General features: G+C 37.9%; 2 protein-coding genes across 13 annotated transcripts in view; both read left to right on the top strand.

Moving 5' to 3' along the window:
- The window catches only part of AHCTF1 (AT-hook containing transcription factor 1), a 55,450-nt gene extending 43,881 nt beyond the window's left edge, over window positions 1-11,569 (top strand). For 6 of the 7 annotated variants that reach the window (XM_042823528.1, XM_042823546.1, XM_042823502.1 and 3 more), the window contains exons 30-36: window positions 815-917; window positions 1,817-1,923; window positions 2,542-2,723; window positions 5,325-7,170; window positions 8,370-8,497; window positions 9,483-9,589; window positions 10,218-11,569. In XM_042823528.1, the coding sequence (XP_042679462.1) occupies window positions 815-917; window positions 1,817-1,923; window positions 2,542-2,723; window positions 5,325-7,170; window positions 8,370-8,497; window positions 9,483-9,589; window positions 10,218-10,410 (2,666 nt within the window). In that variant the 3' untranslated portion in view covers window positions 10,411-11,569. The remainder of the gene's footprint in view (window positions 1-814; window positions 918-1,816; window positions 1,924-2,541; window positions 2,724-5,324; window positions 7,171-8,369; window positions 8,498-9,482; window positions 9,590-10,217) is intronic. The other variant, XM_042823556.1, reaches the window with a different exon arrangement.
- Window positions 11,570-11,673: 104 nt separating this feature from the next.
- Window positions 11,674-17,924, top strand: part of LOC122162858 (kinesin-like protein KIF28P) — a 25,794-nt gene continuing 19,543 nt past the window's right edge. For all 6 annotated transcript variants that reach the window (XR_006169709.1, XR_006169708.1, XM_042823584.1 and 3 more), the window contains exons 1-6: window positions 11,674-11,831; window positions 13,645-13,833; window positions 14,594-14,797; window positions 15,767-15,802; window positions 16,919-17,143; window positions 17,431-17,585. Coding sequence is in view for 4 of the 6 variants with exons in the window: in XM_042823584.1 (XP_042679518.1) it covers window positions 11,778-11,831; window positions 13,645-13,833; window positions 14,594-14,797; window positions 15,767-15,802; window positions 16,919-17,143; window positions 17,431-17,585 (863 nt within the window). In the remaining 2 variants the exon portion in view is untranslated. The remainder of the gene's footprint in view (window positions 11,832-13,644; window positions 13,834-14,593; window positions 14,798-15,766; window positions 15,803-16,918; window positions 17,144-17,430; window positions 17,586-17,924) is intronic.

Raw genomic sequence — 17,924 nt, 5'->3', positions numbered from 1 at the left:
GCTTTAATTACAGCTGTGTGCATTCAGTTGGCTGGCAAACTGCTTTTATAACCTTTTCCAAGAGTATTTCAGTTGGCCTTTTAACATCTGTCCAGGCTGCTTAGAATGTGTTCATGCAAGCAGATCTGCTGGCAGATTAAAAGGGGTGTAACTCACCAGTTGGTGAGTAGTGATGAATAACTGTGTATGATTGCATTGGAGAATAACCCTGTAAAGAAACCATGACTGCTGGACTGCAGTAGAAATATTCTTGTACAGTTTCAGTACTGTGGAAGCCTTGAAGGGCAGTCTGCATAGCTCTTGTTTGCCCTGAGCTAGCAGATTATTCCAGCTGTGCATACTATCTGCTGATGTAATTGCTGCATCTTGAGGAAGCATGCAGTAGAAATGAGAGGGGGGAAAAAAAAAAAGAAAAATTCTGGAATGGAACCTGTAAGGTAAAAACAGTTGAGTAAGTGTTTGAAATGACTTATTTCAACATTGCTGAAAGTATCCAAGGAGAAATAACAGAACATAACCATTTAAGTCTAAAAAGAAAAGATGTTTTCTGAAGTGATTACTTATTAGGTTAGTAATATATCAAGTTTAGTTCATGATCAAAATACCAATGATCTTGTTGTTTTCTTGACATAAAATACGCAGCAGACTGTTCTTGTTTTACTGGGAAGAATTCAGATTTGTGCATTTGAGCACTTGCTTGTAGTGTCCACTGTTGTGGATGAAATACGTAAAAGGCTCTCTTAAAATCACATCAGCATTTTAGAAGTAATTGCTAAGTGAAACAGTGAAGTCATTCAACTGCCTGTTTTTCCAGGATTTTTGGAAGAAGCGACTCCTGAATGTCCTACCCTTCCCAAGGATGGTAAATTGGTGTTTGAAGCTGCTGAGGGTGTTACTTCTTGGACTTCGAGAGAAGAGTAAGTTTATAAAATTCATCCTTGGTGTTGTACAGCATAACTACTGACCTTCCTGTTAAAAATTCTGTTGTTTGTATTGGCTCTTCCCTCTGTTATTGCGTATGACAGTTTCTTATTCCTTCCTATCTCTGAATATATATAATTTGGCGTGACTGTAGCTCAAACTGACCAGTTGTCAACTGTCATCCTTCTCAAATAGTTGCAGACCACAAAGTATTGTGATAAATACTTGATTCAGCAAGCCATGTAGACTTTTTCACATTCTGAGGATTACGGAGTAGATACTGTGAACATATTGCATGAAAACTGAGTAGCTGATAAATAACACCTGAGATTCCTGTAACTTTTGCAGGTTTATTTTGGCCTTTGAATTCTTTCTGGCACTATTTTGTACACTTAAGCATTCAAAAAAAAAAAAAAAAAAGGAGAGAGACTTTAATTAGCATCTGCTTGTTTATGGAAAGGGAAACAGTTTTTTCACTTGGAATTGCTTATGAAGAGATGAAGAAGGAATGTTAATAATAAAAAAGAACCCTTAATTTCATGTGGTAATTTGAACTGGTAAAACTTTTGTTCAGTTCTAAACATTTGATACAGTAGTTGTTCTTTCTTCAGAAGACAATTATGTAGTTAAATTACGTTACATTATTAAATTACATTGTTTAATACAGCTCTATTATTATGGAAGCAGTGTTAGATGGAAAGACTGTTAAGTCCTCATTCACTAAATAAAATGAATCATAAATTGGATGTAGGTATGTTGGACAAGGAATTTCGAGTTTTTCTTTACTCTGTTTTGAAACACTGAGAGAATATCCTGTTAAACCTTTTACATACCTGTCTTGAAGCTTTATAATGAATTTCTCTTCTTTCTTATGTTTTTTCTCCTGTTTATAAAGTGAAACAGTCCACGAGGAGCCTAAAATAACAGCTGCATCAGAAGAGAATGACACAGTGACTGTAAAAAATCCACAACTTTCTGAATTCCCAGAGGCAGACAATGAATGTACGTATGGTGTGTTGGAGGTGTTACGTGAGCTAAGGTAGCTAAACTGAAACCAAATGTGCAGTTTGTTCTAACACTGTGTGTCTCAGACTGAAATCATTAAGAATGTTAGTGCTAATTTTTGTTAACCTGTGTAGACAGCACACTCCTCAAAGAAGGTTCTTGTTAAAAAAAAATAAATAAATAAAAAGCGTGGTCAGTTTTACCAGTTTTCCCAAGATCAGTAAAAACATGAAATTCTAGATGGAGACCTCAGAATTTCTTTTAGTGTTATGCACCACTGGTAATTTGTGTGCTATGGGACCTGCTTCTTGAGTTACTATATCAAAACGATAATGCATTTGCAGTATTAAGGCTGTCAGTGACTGGCTGTCATTGTGCTTTTTGGCTACTCTTTCTTTTTTTCTTTTTCTCTACAGATTTGGCAGCTCTTTCCCCTTCTCAATTTTTTTTTTATTGTGGGACTGCTTTGTAGCTTTTGGAGAAAAACATGTTTTGGATATGCTTAGCACAATGGAGAAATCTGTTGATTGTTCACACTCCCTCTGTTGCTTCCTGTTGCTTAAACTCATACGATTTATTTAGTGGTTAAGTTAAAAAGATATCAATCTCTTTCAGCTGTGATAAGTGTCCTTGACAGTGAAGATGTGATCAGAACCCGTTCAGAAAATCGTCCTGAAGAAAGACTTGTTGATGTACCTGAAGAACTTAACCTAGAAAATGAAGCTGAAGTAAATGCTTCTTTTCCTCAAGAGGAAATGCATAATTCTAACAATCTTCCTAAAACTGAAGAAATGAATGTAAGTGAATTATTTTCCCATTTTCTACAAAGCAGAAAACAGTTAGTGAATTTTAGGACTTTTTTTTTTTTTAAAGTTGGGGGACACGCATGTGTGAACATCTTGTCTACTTTAGCAGGTTAAGTTAACCTTAGTGTGTAAGGGCAGAGATCATGTTTCACATTTGTGTTTACTGGGTATGTAACACAGAAGTGAATCTGTCAGAATTTGAGCTTTGAGAGCTGTAGTAATTAAAACAAAAAACTTACTCCATTTTTCTTTTTTTTTTCTTAATAAGCACACGTTCATTTGACTTACTGTAACTTAAATCAGGTATGTCCAGCCTAAACCTGCAGGCTTACATGTGGCCCTGAACAGCTAGTAATGTGACCCCACATCATACATTTCTAACATTACTGTGTGATTTGTAGTGGTACTTTTCACGAGTTGACTGTGCCCAGCTCGAGCATGGACAATGGAATGCTGTGGAAAGGAGGGCACAGTGCAGTGCTGACTCCGCCTCTCGCACCCATGACACAACCAGTAGGATCAAAACCCACATGTTACACATTACCACACTTGTGCTGCTTGGCGCATAGAATGCAGTGACTGCCAGTCATAATATTTCAGCCTACCTTGGAATGTGTGTGCCTGTATAGAAATGTGTGTTTTGTTATTGAGCAGACGTGCTTTATTGTTTAAAATTGGGTTTGTGTTATTTCATAAAGTAGTTTAAGAAGTTCACTGTGGAAAATATAATAAGAGTAGTCAGGCGGTGCTGAAAACACTTGTAATTTAAATGAGTTAAATATTCTTCAAGGTGAGAAGTTGTCTGTGCTATGTTGCAAACCATAACAGCATTTGAAATGAAACTTATGTCAAGCTCAAGTTATGGCAAATAATTTTAAGTATTTTGATACGTTGGCTGAACAGTCCCGTGAACAGGGAAAATATGCAACCTTACTTTCCGTTTTGATGAAGGAATTTGAGAATAGGTTTCAAGTTTTCAAAAAATTATAATCAGATTTTTTTCCTGTATGTTTGTGACTCCATTTTCAGTCAACATGGAGACATTACCTGTGAATTTTCAAATGGAACTTACAGGGTTGCATTCAGACATTCAACTCAAAGAAAAATGTGATCATGTCTCTAGTACTAGACTATTGTAAGAGATATCAGAGAAAAAATGTCCCTCACTTCACAGTTCTGCCTTACTCATTTCACTGCCAAAAAGCAGTGTGTGAATTTGTGAACAATTTTTTTCAAGGATGAAGTACAGGAAGAGTAAAATTAGATCAAAAATCTCATGGGCACCTTGAGAACTCACTAAGAATTGCACTTCCATTGAACTAGACTGATGCATTAGTTTCACAAAAATAAGGTCGAAGATCCAACTAGGTTTATGATTTGGTTGCCCTCTTTTATGTTTTAATACAAAATATAAAAAATATGTATTATTTAAAAAGCTTTGCTACTTATACACATTAACTATATTATATATTTTATATGCTGCCCAAAACAATTCCTCTTCACTCAGTGTAGCCAAGGCAAGCCAAAAGATTGGACCCACATGACTTAAATGTTTCTTAGATGATTTTAACATTATATTTCATTTCTCTCTTTATTTTTATGGTAGCAGGAAATGTTGGGAAGGTCAGTTTTTCAATCCAGGGTACCATTTGCAAATGATCCAGGCTATCGTTTACCAAAATGATGTGGGAACCTAAATTATTTTCAGAATGATTTAGGTGCTTGTCTTTTACAATTATTTTTTTGATTAGCATAAAATTCACAGTAATGAGTTAATTTCTTTGTCAAGATAGTTCTAGCTACTTCAAAAAAATTATTTTAAAAATACATGTTTTAAATATCTAAACTTTGGTTAAATATGAATTTTAAAAGGTCACTCATGGATTGAAAATTGAGACAACTGCCAGCTCTAGTCTAGATTTTTCCTGCTGTCCTTAGTTCAACTGGGGCTTGAGTTATTTGGATTTGTAGGGTGTGTTCTATGTACCATACTGAATCCAGTGATAATTTCCTTTAGGGTTATTCTCAGTATTCTCTTACATTTACTCTCAACGTAAAAGTTTGAGTATTCCACGTGGACCTAGAAGAAAAGAATTTCACAGAACAGGGAACTACAGTAAATGGGATGGAGTTATTTAGAATATGCATTTTTTTACAAATCCCGTGATTCCTTGAAATGCAGGATCAAGTTTGCTGTGATATTTAGCCAGTTTCACTGAGGGATGATTTGTTATGAGCATAAGTGTTATGATCTCTGTTTAACCCGTGGGGGCATAATTGTATTTTACAGTTAGATGCAGGGTGTGATGATTACTGCCAGCTGAGTGTACTACTGCTCCATTTGCTTGTGAAGGGTAGCAAATTGGTAGTCATAAATCAAAATATCAGAAATGAAGCATGTGATGGCCTACACTGAATGTTGTGTGCTCTGTTCCTCAAATGTGTGAACTTCCGTGAAGAATACATTGTGTTTCTAATTTTCAGTGGTTGATTTAAAAGGAAAAAACAGCATATTACTGCTCTCAGTTTCATCTAGCTCAGTTTGAAGTTAGTCTGGTAATAATGCACTAACAAACTTTCCTTTAACTTTAGGTTCTTGATGAAGACATTGCAGTCAAGGCACAAACCTCAGAAGAATCACCCAAAACATCTCCATGTAGTGAACTACATCCAACAGGCAATCTTCAATACAACTATGATACTATAGAGCAACAGTTTGCATATGATTTGCCTGATAATAAAGATGGTGAATGCTATGCAGTTGAAGGAGATGGAGAACTTTTTATATCTCAGAGTAATTTTACTTTAGTGTTGGAGGGAGAAGAAGGTGAAGGAGAGATGGGTGACCTTGCATTAGCAGATGCTTCTAAAGCAGCTGTTACAACAACAGATGAAAGACCTGTGAACAGTTTAGGAAGTACTGAAAATGAAGAACATGTTACGAATTCAGTGTCTACTGTAACTAGTGACCAGGAGTCTCAAAATATTGCAGAGTCACTCCCATACGTGCCTGAACCCATTAAGGTAGCTATTGCTGAGAATTTACTGGATGTAATCAAGGACACAAGAAGTAAAGAATTTACATCTGAAGTTGTGGAACAGTCTATTCATGAAAGCATAGGCAAAAAGGTAACTAGATTTCGGAAGTCGAAAACTCCCTTAACACCTGTGCCAGAAGCAGCAGATGATGAAAGCAGCATACATCAAGTAGAGTATGTTGTTACTCCTAGAACACGTGCAAGGAGACAGCTGAGTAGAACTCTAATTATTCCATCAGCAGATGATGAGCAAGTATTGAAGACAGACAAACCAGTTCTTTTTGGACTGTCCCCTCGAAGAAGTACCAGGCAAACAAAAGCATATGAGACTTCTAGTCTTGCGACAGTAGAAAATACTCAAGATGAGCAAATATCTGTGATCCCTGCTACCCCTAAGAGAAGAGGTAGAAAGCCCAAACAGAGTAATCTAGAAAAAGTAGAAAGCAGCCAATCTGATGGGCAGGTATTGTCCAGCAGTACACAGTCCATAGCTGTTACTCCAAGACGATTAAGGAGAGCAAAGGAAGCTGCATCTGAACTCTTGGAAGATGCTAATGAGGAAACGTCTCTTGCTGAAGGTACTGTTATTGCTTCTACTACTTCTAGAAGGACTAGAGGAGGAAAAACCTCAGCAGGAGATCAAGAAACTGGGCAGAGTAGCACTGAGCATAGGATAAAAATGGCAGTCAGTCCCAGCAGAGGTGCAAGAAAATTAAAAAGCAGTAGTTCACCACTTGTTGAAAATACTATTATGGATCAAGAGCTACAGCCTGGTGACCAACTTCTTTTACCTGGGCCAGCTAAAAGAGGCAGAAGAATTAAAATGAGTTCTTCAGATGTTTCTGAAAATTCTGACCTTGATGTGTCAAAATCATCACTTCCTCAAACAGAGTTGAAGCTTCCTGTCACTCCCAGAAGAAGTGCTAGAAAGGCAGCACAGAATCTCTCTGCAGACGTGGAATCTGTCTCTGTTCGGGAAGACCTGCCTTCAGGTGGGGAAGTGGAAATCCTTGATACTCCTAGGAGAAGAACAAGGAAAGTTGCACAAGCTAAACCAGAAAAAACAGATACTATTGAAAAAACGCCTGAGCAGCCAAATGAGCAGTCGACCACACCCAGGACTACAATAAGGTCAGGGTTTCGGGGCAGAAAGAGACAATTACCATCAATATTGGAGGAGAACACGAGGGAAGAAGTCTTCCCTGAAGGAACTGATGGCAGTCCTTTGCTGCTTACAGACATAAACACATCAGGATATGATGAGACGTCAAGAACTGTAACAGATCGTGTTAGAAGAAACAGATCTCGTAAAACTAGCATGCATCAGGATCTGCCTGTTGAGGAAAATGAATCCTTTTTTTTCTCTCCTCCTCTCACAAAACTGACAAAGAAATTCAAAGGTAGGTGTAACATGTTCACGTGTAAAATATAGTGTATTGCTCAGTTGTAAAAAACATACATCATAATTACAAGTGCAGCTTTTAGTTGTACGACTTGTAGCTGTACAAAAGTAAAAATTTGGAAAGAGGAAAATAATCTTTCTACCTGAATCTGTACTCTCTGAACTAGTCTGGCTAGCTAGTTGTGATGGAAAGAAGTGAGTTGAGGCTGAGTTTTGAGTGGCGTGAAGTCTGATTTGAATTTCTTATCATTAGCTTAATTTCTATCAAATAAGAACAGTGGAGGATGTCAGTTAATGTTATTTCCATCCCTTTCCCCCACGGTGGAGAAATAGAGAAGACACACTTCTAAATTATATTCACTTTTTAAGTTAGAATGAGTGCATCTTGTTACAGGCTAGACAACTTTCTGAAATTGTTGAAATATACTTTGCTAGTGAGTTCTTTATCATAGAATCCTTGGAGTAGGGAGGGACCTCTAAAGGCCATCTAGTCCTGTGATGAACAGGCACACCTACAGCTACATCATGTTGCTAAGAGCCTCGTCTAGCCTGGTCTTGAGTGTCTACTGGAACAAGGCATCCACCACATCTCTTGGCAGACTGTTCCAGTGCCTCACCACCTTCACTGTAGAAGACTTTTTCCTTATATCCAACATAAATCTACTCTCTATGTTCAAAACCATTTCCTTTTGTCTTATCACCACAGACTCTGTTAAAGAGACTGTCTCCTTCCTTCTTGTAGCTTCCCTTTAAATACCAAAGGGCCACTATCAGGTCACTTCTGAGCCTTCTCCTCTTCTTTTATATTAGACTGCATGAATAATTTTGTTTTGAAATGTTAGAATCATAAATTCATGGAATGGTTTGCGTTGGAAGGGACCTTTAAGGTCATCTAGTTCCAACTCCCCTACTATATGCAGGGGCATCCCTTTCCAGACCAGGTTGCTCAAAGCCCCATCCAGCCTGGACCAAAATACCTTCTGGATGATGGCTCATTTATTCTTGTTCCACCATTCACTATAAAATAACAGATTCAAAGAGGCAGTTAAAAGGGAAAAGTACATTGACAGTGTATGTTTGTAAACTTGATTGGGCCCTTTATTTTAGGAAGCTATGGTACTGTTGATTTTTAGGTGTAATTTAACATCTCTTTCCTTTATAGTGTACATGCATGTTAACAATTCATTGTTGTTTTAGCTGGAAAAGCAGACCAACATGTGCAAGATTTAGACCCAGACTTGTCTTCTCAATTTGTCTTTTCACCTCCTCTTTTGAGGTCAAGGAGGAAAAATGTGTCTAGTACTCCTCACACTGTGGAAGAACCGGTGAGTAAAAACTGTAGTTGTGTCACATCTTTTACTTTGCTCCGTGTCTCTTTGAAATTTTATTCTCAATGCTTTGCCTTTTTCCTTGGAAACAAGTAGGATGCTCTGAAAGTAATGCCTCCTACTTATTGCCATGGAAACTACAACAGATTCAAATAGTGTTATTGTTCCATTTCTTGGAGCAAATTCACAGCCCCAGAATATTGTTTGTCACCATGGTCACCACTGTTAGCTACGCATTACTGCCAGCAATGAGTAAGAGCCTGCGTGCCATGCTTGCAAAAATTTGCACCAGCAGAGGTGACCTGCTGTTGTCACTGTTGAAATGTGCCACCCACTGTTTCACTGTGCTTATATCCACCGTTAGATTTCTGGAAACATTCAGCAAGCTTTGATGAATGTCAGTGGGTGCCGTTTTTTCCACATGGAGGAATTTGGTGACACGCTTTCACTTCATACACGCTGTCATGTCAGATGTCATTCTGTCAGACTGTCCCTTTGCTGCCGTCTGTCACATGGCAACAAAATGGAATGGAATATTGGTGGGAAGGTTCACCCTCTACTGAAATGCCATCAACAGCTGTCTCTGATGTAGTGGGCCAGCATAATAAAACTGGAAACATTACTTTTGCAGCAGCCCTTATGTACCTAAAAAGAGAACTTTAATAAGCGAAACAAGTTTGTTGTTATGTGAAAGCTAGCTACAAAAATTGATTTTGTATCTATGTAGGTTAAGAACTAATAAATGTTGCCTTAGCTTTAAAAGAGGGCACAATGACTTTAGGTCACTGTGGTGTGTTACTTGTTTATTTCTGAATTTTAGGATGATTTCGTAATTTGATATGGGAAGTTTATTTTTTCAGAGAAAAACTGTAATGCCTTTATAAATTGTAACTTTATAATAACTTCAGTAAACCTTCATTTGTATTCTTTACGAGTGTAAGAATGCATTCATGTTAAGAACGTTCTTGTTGCTTTAATGCAGGAGCTTCCAACTAAAGAAGAGGAGGAAATCAAATCCATAGAATCTCTGGGAAAACAAAAATTGAAGAGAGGTAGACCTGCAAGATCAAAAGTGAAGAAAGCAAGCAAGTACATGATTTTTTTTTTTTTTTAACACTTTTATTATGGTAGTGATTCAGCTGTTAGCCCCCTAATTTCATCTGACCCATTTGGCTGTGTAGCTCTGCCCTCACTTTAAGAGCCAGTCCAGCTTGCTGGTCTGATAAGCACATTTTTCCCCACTTAATGATTTTGTGTTCCAATGGTAATATAAAAAGGGGATGGACAGTGGTAAAAAGTTACTTCCTGTGGTTACTTGGTGTCCTCTTATGTCATCTGGTTCCATCTTGAAAACCATATACCCGTAAGGTCTTTAGTTCCTCATATAAAGCAGAAGGGGCCAGATAGCGAGTAAAGAGAATGTCTTGGTTCTGGACCTGTTTTTTTGCTTTCTTTTGGAAACAATTTATTTGAAGACACTTAACCTTTTAAAAGTTTGCGAAGTCACTAAAATCTCTCTCTTAAGAGTAGTGACTGAGATAACATGAAGAAATGTGGTAAGGATTGGAAGCAAGAGTAAGCTTTTTAATGTACTACTTCTGCTTTAATCCAGTCTACAAGGTAGATATTAATTTGTTGGTATTTATTTTGTAATTCCACTTTTCTCTACTTAATATTGTTGGTTATAAAGTCAATTTGATGATTCTTGTGTTCGCAGAACCACGAGAAAAGAAGTTTCTTGGTCCCCTCCACCAGTGGAAATAAATTTCATTTCTCCTTTTGGAACTCCAGTGGATGAAATGAGAAGCAAACAGAAAGAAACCACAGATGTGACAGAGAAGACTGTACGAAAGAACAAAAAAAGACTGTCTAATTTTCCAAAGCCAGTTGTGCGCCGGAAGATGTTGTAACTGTTTTTTAAGTTGGTAATGTACACCACTGTTTATAAAGTCATCAAAATTGTGTGGACTAGTAAAAAGGAAAAATAATCATCTAATTTGGAAGAGATAATTTATATAAATTATTGTAAAATTTCATAAACAAATGGTCTTCAATAAGTAACTCCATATGGAGTATGATTTCCTCAGTCAATGCAGTTTTCTATTTTATATTAAGACTTCATACATTTATATAATATGTAAATACAACCTATTTTAGGAATGTTAAATAAAAATGTATACTTCACAATATGCTTACTGTCTGATAGCTTTTTGAGGGAATAGTGGGTTGAATAGCCTGTACTGTTCAGAAGTTTTAATGTTGGTTTACGAGAGTTTGTGATGCTCAAAAGTGAGGCCAAAAGTTTTTAAAAGGTTTGTTTAGAACTACTGTACCAACTAAACATTTGAAACATGCTGGTTTAAATTTTATAGATAATGTTTGACCTCCTTGAACAAATGATTGGGTTCCCAAATACAAAATGTTAATTCTTTATGTTCATGGTTAAGTTGTACTGTATTGAAGTCAAAATGTAAACAATTGTATTTTATGCTGTGCAATATTTTTTTGTATTTGTCTTAAAGTTTGGGAAAGCTGCTCTTCGTTTATAAAACCAGATCACATCTCAGATGTTTTGCTATTTTTTACAATTTGTTGTCAGCAAAAAAGCTGTATAGAGGAGTTGATGCTTACAATGGCGTATCAAATTTAGAGAGATATTGCCCACACAATTTTGACATAGATTTCAAAATATTTTCATAAGACTAATACAAAAGCAACTATACTTGAAATAGTTACTAAATAGTTACTGTCTAAACATTTTGCAGTATTTGAAGCCTGCATATCACAACACTGAAGGTACAAAAATGTACAGAATTACAAACCGTATTTTTGAATAATGATCTCATTATCAACCTTAGGCTACAGAGTCAATGTCTCTATGAGGTTTCAGTTTGTAGGAATAGATGAAAAAGACTATTCTTTTAAAAGTAGACATGGAAGTACTATTTTGATGTGCAGTCTTTTAGACAATGGATTATTTTTTATGTATGTTAATTTATATATGGATGCAACTTTGAAGACTACAAAATGGTGGAACCTGACATTAAACTTTTCAATTAGTAAAAGCTACTACAGTTACTTTAAGAAATAATTTATTGGTTAAGTAACACCTTGTACATAATGAATGAATGTATTAATAATAGACTAAGCGTGTAAAAGAAATTTCTTTCGGGGCCATGACTTCTCTGTCTCCGAACAGGACATTCTAGAGAAGTAGCTGCATGCACTTTAATATTTTGCTTCTTGGAAGCATTCATGACTGAATGCTGCTTAAAAAATGCCAAATGTTGACAGTGTGAAAGTGGCAGTTCGAGTGAGACCTTTCAGTCAGGTTAGTAATTATTTACTCTGGATATTTTTTAAAATTTTATTTACAATGTGCATATGATTGAAGAGGATGACGAGGGGAAGTTATGAGAATATTTTTTAAATGTACATTTTAAGTCCTGCGAGTAGCTCAGAAAATGGGCAAAAGATTGAACTTTAATACTGTAACAGGGAAAGAAGAGACTTCAAACTGAACATTTGCTCTACGTGGTGCACAAAACTATAATGTGCTTGGATTCCTGATCAAATAGAATTGACTGAGTTGTTAGTGGAGATTGTTCAGCAACATTTTATGATACTTCTTTATACTTAGGTACTATTTTTGTATGAAAATACAATGAATGAGAACACACAATTTTAGCAGTAATTTGTAGTAATTTTTAGCCTCTTTTATTTTATAATCAGCTCAGCTGAATTACCCTCACTTGGCGGTGCTTTGGCAGAAAAAAGAAAGCTATGGTAATACAAGAAAATTGGCATGAGATTTAATAACTTCCTAAAGGCTTCTTCCAGTGATTTTTATTTTGTGAGATTTTTAATCCTTTTAAATGTTAAAATGTTTTTCTCCATTTTTATTCAGGTACTTACGTTCAATTTACATTTCTTGGAAGCTTAAACTACGAGATTGCCCAGGGAGTTTAAAAGGAATGGGAGTGTTGGCATAATAATGAATGAGATTTCAGAACATTGAAGGACAGAGAGAAATGGAAGCAAAAGCAAGCTCTGGGATTTTTTAAATCATTTTTTTCTAACAGTCTGAGAAAACAAAGAGCCTAACAGAATAAAGGCTGCAGTACAAAGAAAGATGGGTTTATAATGAAATGGAGACAATAGATTTTACTTGGTTTATTTTGTGCTGACTCGCAATCAGTATATGAAGGCAAGCGTGGAAGAGATAATGTCACATATAATGGAGAGGAATATCCAGTGTATGTGCCCTATGTTTTTTTTAACAATGAGGAGGAACGGAGGAGACTGCAGTTTTAAAAAGACAAAGTGGCTTCTTGTGTGTTGGTGAGCAATGGAGTCATCTGACAGAATTGCAGATGTCTGCTAGTCTATCTCAGGGAAGTAGTGGCTGTGGTTCCAGAGGGCCTTGGGGAGCCTGTAAGAGAAAGCTGTGGTACAGCATTGCGGTGGACGTAAGCAGAATGCCCTAGGGGTGTAGAGAAGCATTCTTCCTAAGAAATTGCACAGCAGGCCTTACTGTAAACAAGATCAAAATTTCCCGGGGATTATTCTGTGCTGCTTATCACTGAATAGAGCAATTACAGAGTTTTTCTGCACGAAAGTACATTGCTTAAGGATTCTTGTTTTTGTTTGCTGAAAAAATGGCTGAGACTCCTGCTAAAATGGCAGCTAAAAGCTGAAGCTAAATTATGCGTCTGTACCCTTGGGGCCTTGACCCCAAAGAAAATTCCAGTAGAACACTGACTTCCTCAGTGTAATATTCTCACCTCTCAGAAAGCAGAATGAAAAAGATGCAATGGCAGATTCTGTGGTCAGGAAACAGTAGGAGATATTCATGAAAGGATTTTGAGCATGAATAGAGCTACAGGCTGTTATCAAAAGGGCATTTGTCAGGACATGCTTTAGTAAAGATGTCTCACTGAGTTATCTCAGATAATTGACAGAAATATGAGTTTTTTCATTAAAAAAGCAGCTCAAGTTGGTGAAAGTATTCAGTTCAAGTTGTAACGTGAGGGAGAATTGAAGCAAATCTGTTTTGCTTTTGACAGCCACTAAATCCAGACTAAAACATGACGTTAGTGGATGACTGCTTATATTTTGACACAGTAATTATGATTTTGATACAGAGAGAGAAGGACGCAGGAAGTAGGTGTGTGATTTCTATGGACTCCAACAGTACAAGCATCTATGATCCTAGGAATCCAGGGCACGTGAAAACCTTCACGTTTGACCTGGCCTATTGGTCTCACAGTGGCTTTCTAAAGGATGAGAACGGCATGCTCATCTCAGCGGGATCTAACAGTTATGCAGGCCAGGTAAGATTTTATTCAAGGAGCCAGCTAACAGGAGATGTAAGTAATACACAATTGTAAACCAGCTGTTTATCTTTGTTATTTTGTTTTCTTTATTTTCGTTGCGATTAACGTTCCAGCTGAGCACTTTGTGCAGGTTTGGGTACCACAATGTAAGAAGGATGTATAACTATCAGAAAGTAACCAAAGGAGGGCTATGAAGGTGGTGAAGGGGTCTGTAGGGCAGGCTGTGTGAGGAGCAGCTGAGGCCTCTGGGTTTTCTCAGCCCAGAGCAGAGTAGCTGAGGGGAGGCCTCATGGCAGCTGCAGCTCCTCACAGGGCTCTGGTGACAGTGACAGGGCCAAAGGGAACAGCATGGAGCTGTGTCAGGGGAGGGATAGGTGAGGGTTAGGAGCAGGTTCTGCGCCAGAGGGTGGATTGCACAGAACGAGCTGACCAGTGCAGACGTAATGTTTGCATTTTTGGCGGTCTGGAGTGGAGCACTCGAGAGTTGAACAAAATGATCCTTGTGGGTTCTTTCCATCTTGGGACGTTGTGTCATTTTATGAATGCATTTGATTGCTATCTCTCTATTTATCATTTCGAAGCATTATCTACTTTTTAATTACATTTATTTTATCCTGGAACTCTCTATTCTTAGGTGTGTTTGTAAATACTGACCATTTTTTTAAACTCTGAGTGGGGACCTTCCTACCAGATAGCAGCACTTGTGTGTGGATTTTCCTGTTCGCCTTTGATGATGGTGTATTTGATCATTTTTTAGAGAGAAGTCTTTCGTGATCTTGGCCAAGGAGTGCTGCAGAGTGCCTGGCAGGGTTACAATGCAACTCTTCTAGCATATGGCCAGACCGGCTCTGGGAAGAGCTACTCCATGATTGGGTATGGTGCAAACAGAGGACTGGTTCCCAGTGTGTGTGAAGAGCTCTGCAAAGCAATCCAAAGTCAGGAAAAGAATAGGCAGTACCAGGTGAGATTAGCACAAATTGCAATTTATTTCCAAGATCTTTCCAGACTATACTCTGAAGACTTTAAATTCAGATTAGTAAAATTAGAAACAGTGGCTACATGGAACAAATTGCTGTGCAAACTTTAGTGAATCCTATACAAATGTTGAATGAGAAGTTCACAGAATCATAGGGATCAGAGGGACCTCTGAAGATCACCAAGTCCAACCGCCTTGCTAAAGCAGTTCCCTACAGTAATTTGTACAGTAGCTTGCACGTCCACATGAGTCTTGGATATTTCCAGAGAAGGAGATTTTACAGCTTCTCTGGGCAGCCTGTTTCAGTGCTCTTCTACCCTCAAAGTAAACAAGTTTTTCCTTCTGTTTGTATGAAACTTCCTGTGTTACGGTTTGTGCCTGTTGTTCCTTTTCTTGTCACTGGGCATCACTGAAAAGAGTCTGGCACCATCCACTTGACGTGTGCCCTTTAGATATTTGTAAACAATAATAAGATCCACTCAGTCTTCACCAGACCGAACAGTCCTAGGTCTCTTAGCCTTTCCTCATAAGGGCGATGCTCCAGGCCCTTCATCATCTTTCTGGCCCTCTGCTAGACTTCCTAGAAGCTCCCTGCCACCTTGCCAGCTAATAGTTCTGTCAAAAATTAATGTTTGATCTTAACTATTCTTATCTTATTGAAGATATCTTATTATCAAGATGCTTATTGAAATGCATCTTGTGATATAGCCTACCCAAGCAACAAGGATTGTATATGCAAAGATAAATTAAAAAATACTGGAGAGGAAGCACAGTTGCGATCAAACGTTACATATCTGATGAATAGTTGATTGAATTAAAATGACACAATGGGTTGGGATGAAGGGAGGTTTCGATCCAGGTAACCTGCGTTATTTTTACAATGGGACAAATAAATCCATTCCAAGGATTTTTTTCAAATGCATTTTACCTTTTTGTTACTTCTTATCCTAACAGATTACTTTCAGCATGCTGGAAATCTATAATGAACAGGTAATGATCTCACTCAGTTCCGGTACTAGCAAATCTTAGTTTTCTGTGTACATTTATGTATTTTCTGTGTACTTTTTGTTCTCCTTACGTGACCCTACTGGGCATGATGACTCATGCATGTGGGCAGTATCTGGGCCCAGCAGCATCTATTTGCTGTTGAGCTACATGAGGATCTGGTAGCAGGTCTTCTCAGGTTCATAAGTTATGTTGCTTTCCAGCTACTAGAATGGGACAGTGAGAGGTACACTGGGGATATCTCAGACCAAAACTGGGCTCCTGATACAGAACTGTCCTTTGTAGGAGTCTTGGGAGGGGGGGTTCACATTTCTCCATACAGTGGCAGTTCAAGGGGAATCTGTGCAGCAAAGCCAGCAACGATTTGGGCAGAAGGCCTCAGCTGCCACCATAGCCCCTTGCGAGCAGCATCCCTGGCTGCTCTGCACACCACTTCTTTTCTCCTTTATGTATTTGGTTTCTTTTTGAAGTAAAAAAAAAAAAAAAAAATGATTAAAGAGATGACATTTTTATTTACGTTGTTTTCCTTTCTCCATGTTATCTTCTTGTACTGGCAGGCATAGGAAATGTTAGCAATTGCAAATGTGTAACCTGTTGGGAAGGAGGTTGTTTTGAAGATGATGTATGTCTCAGAGGATTGCATTTGTAGCTTTCCTTCTAAGAGTTATGCATTTTTTGCCACTTGTTTGTGAAATTTTTTCCCCTGAACCATTTTCCTCATTAGTTTAGGGACATCTGGCCAATTTCAGTCAGATTTGATGCAGTGGACAAGAAAGAGAGGGAAAAAATGAAAACACAGGAAAGCAAACAATCCGCTTTTGCAGCTCATCGAATAAGCTTTTATAAACTTCTCGTAACAACTAATTAAATAATTTTGCAGAGATCTTAAGTCTCCAGTTATGAACTTGCAATATAGATTAAACTTTCCTGCAAAGTGGAACTCTTTGGGAATGAGTTTCTAGATGTGGTGAAGCTAAAACAGCTACCACGTGGCCAGCTGTATCCTGTCTTTTTTTCTTTTAATTATTCTATCTTTACTAGGAGAAATATTTTCTTTTCTTATTTTAGTGGAATATTTTAACTATAAATCTCTCTCCACAGGTAATAGACTTGCTGTCTAAGACTAGGAAGCCTGGAGGGCTGAAGATTAGAGAAGACCAGCAGCAAGGTTTTTATGTGGATGGTTTGAAGCTGGTGCCTTGTGATAATTACGCACAGATTGAGAGGTTAATGGATCAGGGGAATAAGATGAGAACAACAGCTACGACCACCATGAATGCCTCCAGCAGTCGATCCCACATGGTTATCGCGATCCAATTCAAACAGGTAGCGTGAAGGCACTGCTTCCTCTGTGTTTCTTACCTCTGCCACCACAGAGCAAGTGGGTGAGTATGTGTCAGGTTTCCTCTCCCCGGGTTGCTGGGCCAGCCATGACTGCTTGCAGTTTTGGCCCACGCAGTTCATCACTGCTGCTGTGGAGTGTGCCAATGTTGGTAAATAAAACATCACAATGCTCTGAGAATCTGCACAGGGTATCCTTTTCTGTAATTTGATGGTATCTGAAGCACTGATTTGGTGACCTTTCCTTATGTGTTGATGGTGTGTTTTAACAGATTTTCCTAGATGAAGCTATCACTAAACAGTCAGTTATCAATCTGGTGGACCTGGCAGGAAGTGAAAGGCAAAAATCATCAGGATCTGAAAAAGACAGATTGAAGGAAGGAACACGTGTAAATCTAAGCCTAACTACATTAGGGAATGTCATCAGGTAGTCATTATTTTTTAATATCCCTGTCTGTGAGGTAGAAAACAAATTTCTATGTATGAAACAACCTGTCTCTCCATTGAGATCTTCCTTGACGTGTGGTTAATAGAAGTACTTAATGATAAGCACATGGAAACAAAAATATTTCTCCATTTACTTTGTTGTTTTTCCAGGCTTCATGCCCTGTGAGTGTTTTCTAGGCAGTGGCAGAGGTGAAGCAGCCTGACAGGACCACTGCTCAGTGAGCCATATGTCCAGGTTCTTTTGAAACTCTGAACTGAGCCATTCAGAGCAGTTCTTTTAGTATGAAATTCTGAACAATAAATTACTGAAGTTATGTAT

This window comes from Centrocercus urophasianus, unplaced genomic scaffold (assembly GCF_019232065.1).
Source record: "Centrocercus urophasianus isolate 14NV4802_14NV808 unplaced genomic scaffold, USGS_Curo_1.0 seq_10, whole genome shotgun sequence".
NCBI classification, from domain to species: domain Eukaryota; kingdom Metazoa; phylum Chordata; class Aves; order Galliformes; family Phasianidae; genus Centrocercus; species Centrocercus urophasianus.
Note: the sequence above shows the minus strand (reverse complement) of the source record. Positions and strands in the feature narration are given on the sequence as shown.